The 14,914-nt window shown below is 41.0% G+C and overlaps 1 protein-coding gene across 1 annotated transcript in view; it reads left to right on the forward strand.

The window, feature by feature from the left end:
* The first annotated feature begins 637 nt into the window (after positions 1 to 637).
* The window catches only part of KREMEN1 (kringle containing transmembrane protein 1), a 30,361-nt gene continuing 16,084 nt past the window's right edge, over positions 638 to 14,914 (forward strand). Inside the window, exons 1-3 of the mRNA XM_030959230.1 lie at positions 638 to 1,208; positions 10,651 to 10,813; positions 13,611 to 13,702. Coding sequence (XP_030815090.1) covers positions 1,130 to 1,208; positions 10,651 to 10,813; positions 13,611 to 13,702 — 334 coding nt within the window. The 5' untranslated portion in view covers positions 638 to 1,129. The remainder of the gene's footprint in view (positions 1,209 to 10,650; positions 10,814 to 13,610; positions 13,703 to 14,914) is intronic.

Raw genomic sequence — 14,914 nt, forward strand, 5'->3', positions numbered from 1 at the left:
TCAGGCAGATGAAAACAAACAAAACCCCAAACCAAACAAACCACAAATCCAAACCCTATCTTTCTGCACGTGCATTTTCAGAAAGCAACGATGCTCCTTTCGCCTGGGGAGCTGCTGGCTGCTGTGTTTGTGTTTGTCGCTCGGGGTGTGCTGCGCTCTAGGCGTGGGTGTCCCCTCACGTCCCCGTGTCCGTGCCCGCCCGCCAATGCCCCGGGTCCCTGGGCGTGGTGGGCTCCTGCGGCTGTGTGTTCCTGTCTATGCGGCTGTGTTCCTGTTTGTGTGTCTGTCTGTGTTCCTGTCTGTGCGGTTGTCCCTGCCACCCGCGGCCGGGACAGCCCGGCCTCAGCTCAGCCCGCCTCGGGACGCGGCCTAGGGGGGACACGGCAGCTTCAGCAGTCGCGCTGTTTTCTGCCAGCGCTCCCCGGTCATTTCTGTGGGGCGGCTGCTGCCTTTTCACTTTTAGAACGACGCCCCAAATGGCAGCGTGCGGCGCTGGCACCTCGCCGCCCGCGTCCCTCAGAAAGTTTGCAGCGTTCTGTCCCTGTGCCGTGTCCGTCCGTGCCTTTGCGGCTTCAGGAGAGGAGAGCCGGGCTGCACCTGCGCTCGCCCATCGGCTCCGACACCCTCAGTGGGAGCCCCGCGGGGCAGGGGCAGCGCCGGCCACGCCAGGCCACGGGGCTGACGGGCTCTTGCCCGACCTCTTCCGCGGGACTGGGTACGAGGGGAGTGACGAGAGCAAGGCTTGGGTCGCTGCTGAGATGGAGAAGTCTGTGTGTTTGTGTGTGTGTTTGTAGTGAGGCGTCCCGGCTAGCGAGGAGGGCTCCGCAGGGCCAAAGCGCTGCCCCGGGGCGAACAGCACCAGCCCGAACGTGTCGGTGTCAGAAGTGGAAGCGGCAGCCCTGCGGTCCCGCGCCGCAGCAGGTTGGGATGTCGGTCTCTATCCTTTCCTGTCACATGGCTGGTAATAGGATCCCTCATCTGCCACTCGGCACCTCGCCGGGGCGCACTTACAGGACACATGCTGTAGGGCCTCCGCTTCCCGCACTTTGCGCTCTTCCCGGCCGCCTGCCACCCCCGGAGAGCCGGGGCTGCCGCCTGCGAGCGCGGCCCGGCCCGGCGGCCGCTGCCTATGGAGCCTCCCGCCCTCGCCGCCGTCCTGGCCTTCTCCGGGCTGGCGCTGAGCTGCTGCCGCGAGCCCGTCCAGTCCGGTGAGTGCCGCTCCGCGGGGAGCCGGGAGGGGGGCGCGATCGGGGCTGCTCCCCGAGCTCCTGGCCGGGCTGAGCGGCGAGCGAGCGGGGCAGCCTCTCCCCGAGCTCCGCAGACCCGCAGCCGCCCGCGGAAGGGCTCTGCCGGCCGGCAGCGCCTCTTGGAGGTCGCGACGACGTCCCTTCCTGCTCGGCAGAGCCGTGCCGGGCTCGAAGCTGCTCGTGCGGGCACCCAGCGGGTGTTTCTGCCTGGAGTCCCGGCGTATTTGAGGCTCTCCCCGTGCTTGCTGAACTGTGAGCTCGGGATCTCCCATGAAAGCATGATGTGAGAGAAAGAAGAGCAGCACGTTTCTCTATAAAAGTGGCTCGATCTGCGGAATGGAGGCATTTAAAGGGAGAGGGGCATGCGATTGTTTGTGTCACTGGGGAAAAAGCTGGGGCAGCAGAGCCAGAGCTGGAAGGGTGAGCATCCCGCCTGTCCGCAGTGTGCTGCTCCAGCTCCCGGCCGAGCCTGGGCTCCTCTCACCATCTAGAAGCCTGAAGCTTCACTTCCTAAGGTGATTTTTCACTTAAAGTTTCTCGGCACACTTTTGTCCTCGTTTTAGTTGTTATTAATGATTTCAAGTGCTACGGTTCTCCTCTGGTAAACATTGGCCATGCTTTGCAAGATCAGAAGTGGCAGTTCCAGATGGTCACAGCCATCAGATGTGTGGTCCTTCTGGATACGTTTTGTGTATTCTTGATTGCTGTTTCTTCTTACAAAGTAGAATTTGCTCTCTTTCTTTTTGAACACATACTTGCTCATCAAGTTTTTGTAGATGCGCCTAATTAGAAATGGAAAATACTTGCATAGCGCTTTTCAGGGAATAAAAAAACTTTTACAAAAAAAAAAGGTTCTGGTAAATTTTACTTCTTCTTAGAAGTAAAACATGAGAGTATTTTCAGATAAGCATTTAGAGAGCTGCCTAGACAGGGACCATGTCAAAGAGTCTTTTCCCAGCGCCATTAGGACGTGCTTGGTGCACACAGTGGATACTCCTTCCATTGCTTAGGTTGAAGAATGTTTGCTTGTAAGGTTTCAGAACAGAACACTCCATGTGCAACCATGTCTCTCAGAGAGAGCTCTGTGACAGCAAGTGGAGAATATGGCCCAGCGTGAATGTTTGGCTGTTAAAGAGGACAGAAATGCCTGAGCACAAGCAGCTGGGGCAGGGGGAGGAGGGAAGAGTATATAATGCCTCCAAATGAAAGGAGCAAAGGAGAATGGATCTAGAAAGCACTGCCACTCATGTGTCTTCTGCTCAAGAACCTGGAAACAGTGCAAATACAGCAACTTGTAATTTGTATGGCAAGTACAGGATCTGCAGAGTTCCTAACCTGCACAAGGGTCTTCGTCTTGACCCTGAATCCCACAGAACTGAAACGGGATCAGCTGTGTCAGGTTGCACTTGAAACTAGCAGAATTCTGAAATGACAAACATTACTCTTGCTTTTGGAAGGCAGTTTGTTGTATGGTATGTTTTTGATGCCTATTCCTTGTTTTGGTTTTTTAATGCGTGTCCTTACAAGCTTATTGTAAAGTGCAGTCAAAATAAAAACTGTGTCACCATCACTTGCTAAGATAGGAGAAAAACTCCTGGAATTGCAATATGAAAAATTACTCCAGTTGTCAGAAATGAAAGTGAATTAACAACCATTTTTGCACATAGTACTATGGTACTTTCCACATAATATTTCTGCTTTGCCATGCGATGTTCAGCAGTTTCTATTAACTCAAACACTGACATTTCTGCATTCAAACCTTGGCATTTGTGCATTCAAACATCAGCCATACATAATTTCTCCAGTGGATCAGAAATAAGAAGTGTATGGATAGATTACCTACCATTAAAGGACTGTTTGAATTTGTTGAGTTTTGTGTTACCAGGCCAAAGAAATGGAAATGCCTTCATCAAATGTTAGTTTTGGTGAACAAATGTTATTTTATATACTCAGTGCAGTTAGTTGTAATTTCTAGTTTCTGTATTTATACCATTCATTTAATTTCCCCATCAGAAATGTATGTGATTATCAATCTCTTTTTCCTTTCTCTGTTTTCTTTCCATTTAGCAATACTGAGTCACCATGTCCTTGGTTTTTTTCCCAGCTGAGTCTTTCTTTTGAGCTGTTATTCCAGCCTTCTCTTACAAACTTGGTATCTCTTGTCATCTTATTCTGTCCATGCCTTGGTGATTCAGAAAAGCAGTTCTACTTGATATGCCATAAGCAAGCCTCATAAAAATACTTTAAAAAGTAATTTTTTTTCTTTCTAACTAGGCAGAGAGGAGATGAAATAGTCAGACATTTCAGCATATCATGCTTGTACATGCATAGAGCATAACTCAAAATCCAGAGTTGTGTGAATAGATTTAAGCAGGATGGAGCCAAAGAAGTAGGAGGAAGGCAGGGATTACATGCTGCCAGCTGCAAAATTTTCATTTTTGTCATATCACACCATAATGGTTGTGCAACTGACCACTCCCTTCATCCACACAGTGGCTATGGCCCATCCTGATGAAATTGCCAAAGGGATTCAGCCCTGCCACACTTGACAAGGGAACAACAGTTTTAAAACTTCACAAAGAAAGAAAACAAATGGGTGTATTAAGGAACAGAAATTCTTATGGGGTCACATCACACATTCTTACTTCCAGTGATAAAGAATCACAAGGCAAGCGTGTTTGCATCTTGTGGCTGAGGACCAGCCAGCAGCTGCAAAGCTCTGGCTAATATAGCATGTTTGTATTGTACAAATAAAAAGACAAAAGGGACAGAATGCACTTAGAAATAATGGGAACTGTCTCTTGTGCTCATAACCTAACTCGTCTGCTTCCAACATATTCCAGAAAAGGTCTGGCCAGACAGATTTTTTTTTTACAAATAAAAAGTGATGAAAAGTGATTAGCTTGACGATTAGAGTCAAAATTTCACAAGGATAGCAAGTTCACGTGTATGACAGCTCACACACTGCCAGGGAACACAAGCATCAACTCTGCATGTCTGTACATTTCCAGGAATGTGCATTTTACAAGACAGATGCTTCAGTCAAGCTTTGAGCAAATCTCAGGTGGCATAATTTAAGTAGAATCAGATATTCACTTTGGCTACTCTCTGGCTTGGACCAATGATAATTAGGTCTCTAATTCTGACTAGCAAAAATGATTGCATTTGAGGACTTTTAAAAATTAAATGTGTATGTCTGTGTGTGTGTTTGCATGGATATGTAGAATGAGCAGATACAATTCTTAAACTACATGTGGAGTGCCCCCACATTGTAAAGGAAAAAATGATCAGCTAATCAAGGGCCCTTATAGCATCACATCAAAAATTAACTGTCTGATTTAAGAAATGGGGAGTTGTTTCTAGGAATTTTGAAAATTGCTATTTTAAACAAAGAGAATTCTTTCATGATGGTTTTTCTTTAGCTTGTATCAACTGTTCTGTTGTGGGAGGTTCTTACTGTTACAGCACAGGCACAGAAGCCCGACAGTTTTGATGAGTGGTTGTATTATATTAGTATGAATTGGAATAGAAAAGTATTGAAATGTAAAAATAGTACACTATTTTTTACTTGGGTAGATCTAAATCAGCCTTATACTTCCCAAAAGCATTTATTTTGCATCATAATATGGAATGAGATTTTTTTTTCCTGACCACTCGTATGATAGTATGCAAATTAACTTTTGGTTCAGTCGATAAAACTGCATCTTCAAAGAAAACCATTGCAATGCTAAAAATATTTTTAATAATGACCACAGAAGCCATATTTGTGTCTTTCATCTCCTGAAGCTTCTTCTGGTTTTAATCAGTGTTCCCACATGAAGAACTGTGGCAACCTATGATAATAGAATCCCTATTCACATCTCTAGGGAAACAGAAATGTTCTCATTTGAAGAAGGTGATGTGGTGTTCTGCCCCTTCCACTCGTGGGCCCCTGCCTCTGTCACTGCCGGGGTATCTTGGCATCAGTTAAGTGGTTTCTGTCCTTTCCTCTGTGCATTACTTTCTCATTGAAGTGTTTCTGCTGTCTAATTATACCCTTTCAATCAAATTAGAGACTGCAGCATCTGGTTAGTGCCTGTAACTGTTGCCATCTGCACCTAGATACAGTGCTTTCATTTAAGGAGGAGTGCTTAAATTGCAATCTCCAGCAAGAACTAGAACAGTTTAGATAGAATGGAAATGACTTAAAATTATTCTTGGAATACTCTGCAAGCACATGCATCAGGCAACCCACACTGAGTCACTATCAGACCTGGCACCCTTGGTTTCATACCCTTATATTCTGCTTAAGCATTTTTCTGACTTTTCTAAAAGGCTGTAGGAAAAACAAGTGAAAACTGAGCAGGCAGTTATACCACGCAAATTCAAGGAACCTTTAATTTTTGGTCCAACCTTACATTTAATTACACTGCTGTAATGAAACCCAAGATTTAAATAGTAGCCACTTTCGTTTATCTTTCATTAATCTGCAGATCTTTAAAAGAAAACCTTGCTTATTGTTGGGCAGTAGGTGGTAGGATAATTTCTGGCTTGGGTAGGCTAGTTTCAGGTTGATAATTGTTGTCAGTCTCTTTGGACACAGCTCAGTGCTCCAAGTAGCTTTGAAAACGTTAAGCAAACAAAGTGGTTTGGTTTGTTTTTTTCCTCTCCAGTGGAATAGGAAGAAGTTTGTCATTCTGAATTTTCAGTCTCAAAAGCTATGTACAGGCCTCAAACTTGGAAAGTACTCTAAGAAGTCATTTAAACCATCCTGAAACCTCCATCCCTTCAGTCTGCAATTTGTAGTGTCTCTAGATAGATGTCGTTGAGAAAATCATTGGAAGCCAGTGCAGACTCTGAAATGTCAGTGATTTGTCATCAATAAAACATCAGGCTGTTATAGTCTGCACTACCTTAATTTCTCAAATGATCCTAAAGTGGCGCCCATGTGGAGTGCAGGCAGCCATGCAGTCCCAAAGTAACAAAGGAAAATGATCATTGTAAGGTCCCTACATTGAAGAAGAAACCGACACAGATGGAAAGAATTTCTACAACAGCTGCCGTTTGATCTTCCAAATGTTGATCTGGCTCTAATAAAACTAATTGTGAACCTGTATCACACACTGAGCATTCACTTACAGTGGACAACATCCCTAGTCTTGTTTTCTGGTTTTTTGTTCTAGCAGTTGTCACTCTGTACATGCTTACCTAGCCTCAGCGTTCATTTTAAAAATTACTTGCTGTCAACCATGGCACCTGATGTGTTGAAAACTAAACAGCCCTGACCACAAAGTGCTGTCCCTCTTTTCTCATCAAGGCTCATGAAGAGCATCTGTTGGAACCTTTTGTGACTAGAACCACTGCAAAGGTTCTCTGATTAATTATCTCTGATTAATCTCTGATTAATTCTGTTTACAGACATCCCCATGACACAGCAGAAGCAGCAGGGTCATTAGGCAGTTAATTGAGTGAAATCATCATGGACACTGATTCTAATCAGAGATTTGACATAAGCCTCTACTTCAGACTATGTCTGAAACCCAGCTGACTAAGAAGTATGAGGTCACACACTTCTAGATTTGAGTGGTCACAGCTTTCTTCATGTCCTGGTTGAAACCCTAGTGTTTTAGTAGAGGTTTGTAGCTGACAGGATGGTCTGAGCCTTGTGTACCTGAACAAAACCCATGTGGCAAATCTATCAAGCACAGTGGCAACCTGATGGCTTCTTGGGGGCTCTCGGCTGTGGTGTCCCCAAGGTGTCTGTCCTTGCCACTGGGAGAGGACTTGGACACAGTGCAAGTTCTGTCACAGTTTACCATAATCTTACAAAACTTTAAGGCATAAGTCTTGCTGAAATTCACAGAACCAGTATGAATTTTCTTGAGGCACAGTTCTGATGTTACATTCCAAGTGAGGGGCTTCATGCCCTAAAGTGTCATGGAAGTATCACTCAACCTAAGGGTGCCACAACACAGAGGGGTGGTTGTTGCTGCTTGATTTACTCTTTTCCCTCTCCCTTTTGCATAATCTACCAAAGAGAAATCAGATGATTTGAGTAAGCTGAAAAGTTTTACCAACAGCATTCAGTCCAGTCTTTTCTGACTGTTTAATTTAGACGACCTTATCTGGATTAGTTTTGTGCAGACAAATCTAGGTGACCTTTTTTTAAGCTCATCTTTTCACAGAATTATTGCACCAGTGGTACAAGACAAAAAGTAGGGTGGAGGTTCCAACTTCATGTTCTCCAGAATATCTTAGGGCTTGGATTTGAAATAGAGTGGACAGTGGCCTTTCTGCAGACAAAACATGCACCTTCTGCACATTGTGAGTATTAATTTCATGGTGAAATCACTAAGGTAGTGTCTTGGCTGTCACGCAGCAAAATATGATGAAATCACTGCGTGTGACAAATAGAAGAATTTTATAGTTGTTGCCAAGTAGTGCTTACTCTAAATCAAGAACTTCTCAGTTTCCCATGCTTAGCCAGTGAGCAAGTGCTCAAGAAGCCAGGAGGGAGCATAGCAAGGACAACTGACCTGATTTTTTTAAATGCCAATATTTATTTGAAAATATTGCACTCCCATGCTATGGCAAAATCGTTATTAATCCTTAAGAAAATCCAAATTCCCTGTAACACAAAAGGTTTTGTATTTCATTTGATAACAGCTGCTAAATTCCATGACTTAAAGTTTTCACTTCAGTGTTTCAGGGATAATCAATGATTTTGCATGGTATCTCACTGCCTCCCCTTTTCACATCTACATCTAAGCCAGGGGAGCTTTGTTACAACTCAGCTGAAACATTTGTACCAAATCTCTTGATAGCACAAAGGAACAGAGGAGACACTGATACAGCTACCTATTGTCTGGGGAACAAAAACTGCAGCTAAGAGGAATGAAGAGAGATAGGTAGGCTAGATATGTAGGCTCTGACTCTTCCTTTTTTTTTATTAAAGTGCAGTGAAGTTTGAAGAAAATCAGTTAAAAAAAGCTGACGTGAAAATGTAAGTCACTACTGCAAGTTAAAGCATGAGCCAGTCTTAGCAGATCCTAAAATGGACTGAAGTTAACTTCAGTTTAGTTTGTGTGCCAGACTAAATTCAGGTATTGTAGCATTCCTTAAATTTCTGAGTGTATGGAAATATATATTGCTTTTCATTAGGAGTGAGAAGTGAAAAAAAAAAAAAGCACAAAGCTAATGTAGGTATCTTTTCTGGATGTGCTTGTCACTTTTCACAAATTCTTTTTCCTGCTTATTATTTTATCTACTTTGATTGCATTTTTCTGTCTTTTCTGCTAAAATTCATCAGCTTATATTTTTCAGCTATAACCTACAAAAGCTTTTATATAAACTGAAAAGCAAAAGCGGTGTTGAAGAAAGATGCAACACAGTCATGACCTTAAAGTGGGTTTTTTTTCATGTTTACACAAATATCTGTGGTGGCCTGAATACTGGAAACTCAGATTTGCATTTTTAAGCAAATGTCTGCAGCCCACCTGTTTTGCTAAGGCAGGTAAATTACAGTAAGGAGGAGTATTGACCTGAAGCTTGTTTTTGTTAAATTATACACCTTTCTGTCCACAGATGATAACAGAATATATTAATGGCTGTGCAGACACCTCTTCTATGTGCCTTCAGCAACAAAATTTCATTTAATAGAAATCCAAACTTGCCTAGGCATGAAAATGTACAGTGAAAGCACAAAACCCTTGTGTTTCATCTGCTGTGTAATAGAACTCTGAAATAATTATTATAATTGTACCATTCTGATATTTGTGAGCCCAGACTAAACTAATTTCAGAGCCATGGTTTTAATAATCCATTTTTCCTTCTTCTACAGTAGTTCTAAATACAAAAACAGTATACTGTTAATATCAGGATTAAAATGTGGGTGGGTTTTTTTTCCTCTTCCAACTGCATCTACACAGGTCTTTCTAGACTTGTTTTGTAAGTTGGATTTCATGAGGGACACCTGAGATCAGCACATACTTCAGAGCACTCTCCCACTCCCTCAGGGCAGTAGAACATCTCTGCAGCTGCAATATGGTTTCTACAGAGAACACTATCAGATGAAACTGGAGGTTTCACACCCTATAGTTAGCAGAAAGCTAATTTTCAATTAATTTCCCCAGTAATGCTGTCCAGTACAAAGAAATGTTTACAGCAGCGTAACACAACAGTTTTAATTCTGTCCCAGACTGTTATGTTTTAATCCTATTCTTAAATAAATGCAAGGATGGATAAATGTTAGCAACTTTTAATTATAAGCAGGATGAACTTATTTATGGTAAACTAATTATAATGATTCTTCCTGGGACATAATCACAGAATGGTTGAGATGAAAGTGACCTCTGGAGGTCACATTGTCCAACTGCTGTGCTCAGGCACAGTCACCTAAAGCAGGTTGCCCAGGACCATGTCCAGGTGGCTTTGGAATATCTCCAAGGATGAAGATTCTACAGCCTCCCTGGGCAACTTCTTCCCATGCTCTGCCACATTCACATTGCATAATTTAATCAAAAATGCTTGGCAATTTCAGCAAATGTGAAATTGTTCATGCATTTGGATATTTATTTCATCAGAAGATGTCCAGTAAACATGTCCATGGCAGGGGGTTGGAACTGGATGATTTTAAAGTCCCTTTCAATCTGAACCATTCTACAATTCTGTGATTAACAACGCCCAGCAAAGCCAGGCAGCAAGAAATTTGTAGTTCAGCTGAGAAGGGGCTAATGTATTTAGTGAAATCATTCTCTACTTTGGTTTCTAACTTGCTGAATATTGGGAGGCTAGGAAAACAAATCTAAGTGGGAGAAAATATAAGTGGGGCAGAAGAATATTGACCCATACTTTTTAATCTGAAAGCATAAATGCTTTAGTAGCAAATCACAGTATTGTTATTATACTCTGCTGAAGGAGGTCCCTTTCTAAGGCAATTCAATCTCTTAAGAATTTTTCTAGATCAGAATGTAAATGTTGGTAAGATCCATGCTTACAAAAACTTTCACTTTGTAAAGTACAGATAGTCACAACTTTAGCTGAAGCGGCATGAGATTTTGGTTAATATGCTGATAAGTGGCAGACTGATAATGTCATATGTTTTCATTTTTGGAAAATTAACAAGAGTCATCCTAATGAATAAAACACAAGGAAAACAGTAAAAAGTATTATGTTATTCAGAAGATGCATGTTAATTGTGTAAACCTCTCATGAGACCTTTGTTATACATTGTTAATTAAAGTAATGACATCATAATTTCTTGAATAGAGGTTTGACTGAGAGAAAAGCTTAAATCCCAGCCAGCATCTTTAGCTGCCTAAACAATGCAGTAAACGTGGTCTGTTGGATATGGGGTGGAGGGTGAGGGAAGAACAAACACTAAACCTACACACCTTCTTTCATTTCCATTTCTCTTTCTTGCCAGAATGCTACACAGCCAATGGGGCTGACTACCGTGGCACTCAGAACCAGACCTCCCAATATGCAGGGAAACCCTGTCTTTATTGGAACGAGACCTTTGAGCATCCTTACAATACTGTGAAATACCCCAATGGGGAGGGAGGGCTTGGAGAGCATAACTACTGCAGGTAAGAAATATCCCATTGCTTTAACATTGCCTCAATACCCAGTGTTACTTTAAGCAATTGAAAAAAAAATAGGAAACATCCTGTCATGCAGTGAAGAATGTCAGAACCATGGGTATCTAACACTTTTTGGTTTATCCTGTTATCAGTACCCTGAATCTATCAGCACCATTAGCAGAATAACTTTTTCAGCACAGTTCCTATCATGTGTCCAGTTTATAAGGTGGCATGACAGAGAAAGGCTACAGATTACTTAAATGAAAAGGTGGAGATAAAAATAATCCAAATTAGAAGTACACAGTGCAGTGAGTGTCTGGAGGAGTCTCTGGATGGTTTTTATCCTCGCACACAAGCCTGGTTCTGTTACACTTCTTAAGTTTTGTGCTAATGAACGTTATGTAGTCACTAAAAATTCTAATTGAGCATCAGTGATTTAGAGTTATTTGAATTCAGAAACTCATCTGTCAGGGGTTACAATACCAGATTAAACCATGGATTAAGTGCATTAAAACATGCACTTCTGTTTCCTTGCTTCTAGAGAAAGTCCTCCATAACTTAAATAAGAACTTCAGAATTTAGGAGCCAAATCAGAACTGAAGTTCAGAGATGTTTAGGCTCTGTAGGCTTTTTTTCAGCTCTGTGTCTCAGTAGGCATACTAATACAGAGCTGTGAAAAATACAGTGGCCACTGAATTCTCTTTGATAATAACAGCAGAATCAAGAATGTAATTTTGATTGTTGCTGTGTGGCAATATTCTAGACAGGCTGTAGCTACAGGATCTTAGTTTTGGCAGTCATCTCTGGCTAATATTTTGGTTAGTACAAAGCAAAACATGTACAAGCTGAGCAAAAACATGCATGAGAAATTGAATGCTTATCCAGATACTCAAAAAAACACTTACTTGAAACTTGCTCTACTTAGCAAATGAGAACTTGGTACATGTTACAAGGAGCAAGAAGCCTATAATCTGATATGTAAACCTGAGAAATTACTTAATTACCAAAAAGAGCTTTTTTACCTGAGTCTGCTAAGTATTCGATTATCCTCATTTTCTTCCTCATGCTGTATCACTTGGCCTAGGAGTATTCTCACAGGTGTATGGAATGACAGTCCTAACTAATGGATGACTTTTAACTTCACATTCTCTTGAAAGAAAGTTTGGAAAGTCACTAAGAGTGCCAGAATATATCTATAGCAAATGTTGTTGAGGTCTGTGATACAGCTGGTTTAGCTCTTTCTCTGACATTCATCTGCTTGATGACAATGGACAAGTGGATTTTCCCTTTTCTCAGGCAGCACATACCTCACAAGGCTTTTTTAAGGCATAGTACATGGCCTTGAGATTTGATTTTGGGGACAACATTTGAATAATCGAATTTTACACTTGAATATTAATCAGAAGCATGTTGCCTCTCCATGGGTGGTCCTTACTTGGAACACTTTGTTTACTGCAAGACACCCTGTTAAGATGGAAATGCCTCGCTGACTTCAACCAAAACAAAATTATGAGGACTGAAATTTTGGGAGATTTTAAAAGACAGAGAGTTGTTTTCTAACTGCCATGCACTTTTGAGCTTGAAGACAAAGATTTCTAAAGACGTTCATCGTGCTTCTCTCCAATTTCCTCACATTTTTAAGGCATTTCTACGTAGAGTGCCATTCTCATGATTGAATTCCTGACATACGGTTTCTGTCATGAAGATGTAATTGCAAAAATTCCTGTAACTCTGGCAACAAGGGAAAATGGGTTAGTTCAAGTACAAGCTTCACTTGGTTTTAGTCTTCTACTTTTTTTTAGCTACTGGAGGCTCTTGCATTACACCTAAATTCCTAGCATAGCTAGTCTTAGACTTTCCTGGTGCACTGCCTCTACTAATCTGTTTGAAAGCCTAACTAGCAACATTTTAGTCATCTAAACTGCACTCATCTCACCAGTTGTTTTCAGCAGTCTGCTATTTGACCAAAAAAACATCCACAGAATTTCTAAAATTGGATCTCCCACAGAAGAGTTGTTAATAGGCATAAATGACAAGATGCAGCTGGACTGACACTTCAGTAGGGCTGTGTCATTTATAGAATTCATGCCAAAGCACATGATAAAAAGATTGCAACTGGTCCTAGTTAAAAAAAGTCATATTTTAACTTGACTGTCCAAAATAAGAAATTATTTTCTTAAATAGACCTTTGCAATGTGAATAGCCTTTCACAGTGTATACAGAAAAAACTTTAAATGACCTAATGACTAATTAGGTGTGCATTTGTTAAGTGGTGATACACAACAGCAAATGATTATAAAAATAGTGATCACCATCATCATGGACATATAAGGAATTAACCATCAATATAAAGAGATCACTGGAATGGACTCAGTCTTATTGAAAGGGAGCAAAAAAATTCAGTCTTACCCAGAAGACTTTATCAGCTAAATGTTTTTATCACCATACACACAGATAGTTGGAGTCTGGACTATTTTGTACCAAGGCAGAAAATCAATTTATGAGTCTGTGGAACCTGTACACAGGATGTGGAACAGAAAATCTTCTTCTCTGTCAGTACTGACCAGAAATAGCTCTGCACCTTTTAACCTTAGAGTAAAACAAAGCTATATTTTAGACATGTTATGCTTGATGAATAGTGTAATAACCAAAGCTATCTGAACTTTCTGATAATGCAAAACTTTGCATTTTTTGGTAGGTACTAGAGCAAAAATAGTAATGCCACTGAAGCTTAATAAGATTGATTTTTTGGTGTGGTTTTTGAAAAAAAAGATAAATTTCAGTGACTGTTTTGGTCTTTCAGAAACCCAGACGGGGATGTCAGCCCATGGTGCTATATTGCAGAACATGAAGATGGAATATACTGGAAATACTGTGAGATCCCATCCTGCCGAAGTAAGAGCACCCTGCAGATTTTTTAGGCCTCCATCTCAGCCTAGCAGAGATTGGCAGTTCCACAGCAGTGGGTGGTGATATCCAAACACAAATTAGGATAATGCAAAACAGCCTATTTTAATTTGCAGACTAAGCTGTATTTTAAACAGGTTTCTTAGAGATAATGACAAGCTTACTCAATTGTTCCTCCACTGTTATCCCTTTCATCTTACCTCAGAATTACTGGATTATATTATTTAGAAATAATACTGTATGACAGGAAATCACACAAAACTTGTGAAGTACTGCTAGTTCTTTGAATCAATAGATTATTACTTTATTAAAATCTAGAGGACAAAAAAAAAAAAAAGAGTTTTTACAAGGTATATATGTGTCCATCACTGCAATTAGCTCATAAAATAAATTACATTAGTTTAATGTGTATAGAGCATCATACACAGAATTGCTTGGGGGAAATATGAAAATATGAGAGGACACAGTGAAAAGGTGTCTGTGTGCTGTATGGGAACTCTGGAGTAGAATTCTGTCTCTGGCAGGTGCAGATACTTAACATTGCTGTGAAACCACAACTTGGACTTTGCTTGATTTTTTTTTTTAATCAGATCACTTACAAGCTACTCACATGAAGCTTCTTTCCAGCATTTAATATTTTTAATGCATTCTATTTTTTACCGTGTCCAAAATGTCATGATGTGTGTATCTTCCAAAATTCTCTTTCCCAAATCACATTGTTTAAAATATGCCCAAATACTAAGAAGATATTCTAGTCTTGCATGTTAACAAGCAACCTTGGCTACACATTTTAGTAAGTCTAATCATTAATGACTTCACTTGCTTTCCTAACTTCTTTTGTGCAAGTACCCTCTGTTTCTAAGGCATAGCTTAAGTCTTCACTGCTAAGCACCAGAGCAGGTGTCCATATGTGGACACTCATTTCATTGGAAGAAGTATATTTCTTACTTGAAGAAAACAAAACCAAACAAGAAAAATGGAGCTAAAGTGAGTTTTTTTTTTTACTTTGTTCATAGCTTTGTTGTTTTGGGGTTTTTATGAATGTGAATGACTCACATCTTCATGCTAGGCAAACAAATACATAAGTGTGACCTTAAGACAGATGGCTTTTACCTAGACTTAAATACAGATGAAGGAGTCTAATTTAAATAACACAAAATCATTCAACACTCTGATACTCATTGTTCAGAGGACATCTTA

This window comes from Camarhynchus parvulus, chromosome 15 (genome assembly GCF_901933205.1).
Source record: "Camarhynchus parvulus chromosome 15, STF_HiC, whole genome shotgun sequence".
Classification (NCBI taxonomy): Eukaryota; Metazoa; Chordata; class Aves; order Passeriformes; family Thraupidae; genus Camarhynchus; species Camarhynchus parvulus.